Below are 1,195 nucleotides of genomic sequence, written 5' to 3'. Positions count from 1 at the left end.
CTATTTGTATGACTGTAGAAAGATAAGTTTAGTTCATAATAGTGAAAGTTCTTTTTTACAAATGTTCATTTTCAATTTGATAAATGTTCATATATATTAACAAGTATAAAATCACATGTTAATCAATAGTTAATATAAATGTTCATTTGTATATTAGTGTATGGGCATTCACATATTAATGTTCATTATATGTTTAATGATCATCAATGGTTATCGTTCATGACCATTTTCAAACTAATATATGCTCATTTGTATATTAATAAATGTTCATTTTCATATTGAATTATGAAAATAAGTTCATTTATGTATTAGTAGTTGTTCATTTTCATGATAATAGATGGTCATTTCTACAATAATATATGTTCATTTACATACTAATAAATATTCATTTCCATATTGATCATATCAATTGTTATACTCATCCATGTTCATATTCATATAAAATTGGTTCGTTCATTTCAACACGTATTTTGATCTTCCTCAAATCTAATACATATACGTAATTTATATGTTTTTATCTATTACTTTTTTTTTTGACGGGGAGCAAAACCTCAATTAAAATGCCAAAGCATCCATAAGTACATAAGGGGAAACATCGGGGGGAACACAATAATCCCAATGTTGCTTAATATTAAAAGGAAGAAACTTAGCCAAATTGTGAGCTGCTCTGTTGCCATCACGCCTGACATGACTCCATTGCAAACTAGTGAAATTTTTAATCTGCATCATCACATCCCCAAGCACCGAGTCAAGATCAGAGAGGTATATAGCACTCTTTGTGAGCCTATTCACGACATTCTGGCAGTCAGATTCAACTACCACCTGACTATAACCATGGGTATGGCCAATCTTAAGAGCCCACTCAATTGCTTTTGCCTCAGCAACTTCGGCAGACCACCATGCACGCACCCTTTTCACAGCAGCAAAGAGGACAGCCCCCTTGTAATCACGAGCAATGACTCCCAAACCCACCCAGCCTTCATCACACATCGAAGCATCAGTGTTAATTTTAATGGTCCCTTGGGGGGAGGGTACCATTGATTCGGGTTGGAGCAGGGGATAGCAGCAGGAGCAGCATTCTTTGGAGGGATTGCTAGCTTGATACTCTCCTCAGTCCATCAAAGCACTCGGGCAGCCAGAAGATCAATTGGGGGATCCTTCCCTTGAAAAACTTTAACATTTCTATCTTGCCATA

The 1,195-nt window shown here is 35.5% G+C and overlaps 1 protein-coding gene across 1 annotated transcript; it reads right to left on the bottom strand.

Moving 5' to 3' along the window:
* Positions 1–555: 555 nt before the first annotated feature.
* Positions 556–990, bottom strand: LOC145636794 (uncharacterized). Its single transcript, XM_081688340.1, has one exon. It carries the CDS (start codon positions 988–990, stop codon positions 556–558), a length of 435 nt encoding a protein of 144 aa, XP_081544466.1.
* Between the last annotated feature and the right edge of the window lie 205 nt (positions 991–1,195).

The sequence above is a fragment of the Chenopodium album genome, chromosome 6, assembly GCF_948465745.1.
Source record: "Chenopodium album chromosome 6, dcCheAlbu1.1, whole genome shotgun sequence".
NCBI classification, from domain to species: Eukaryota; Viridiplantae; Streptophyta; class Magnoliopsida; order Caryophyllales; family Amaranthaceae; genus Chenopodium; species Chenopodium album.
This window is presented reverse-complemented; position numbering and strand designations above follow the sequence as displayed.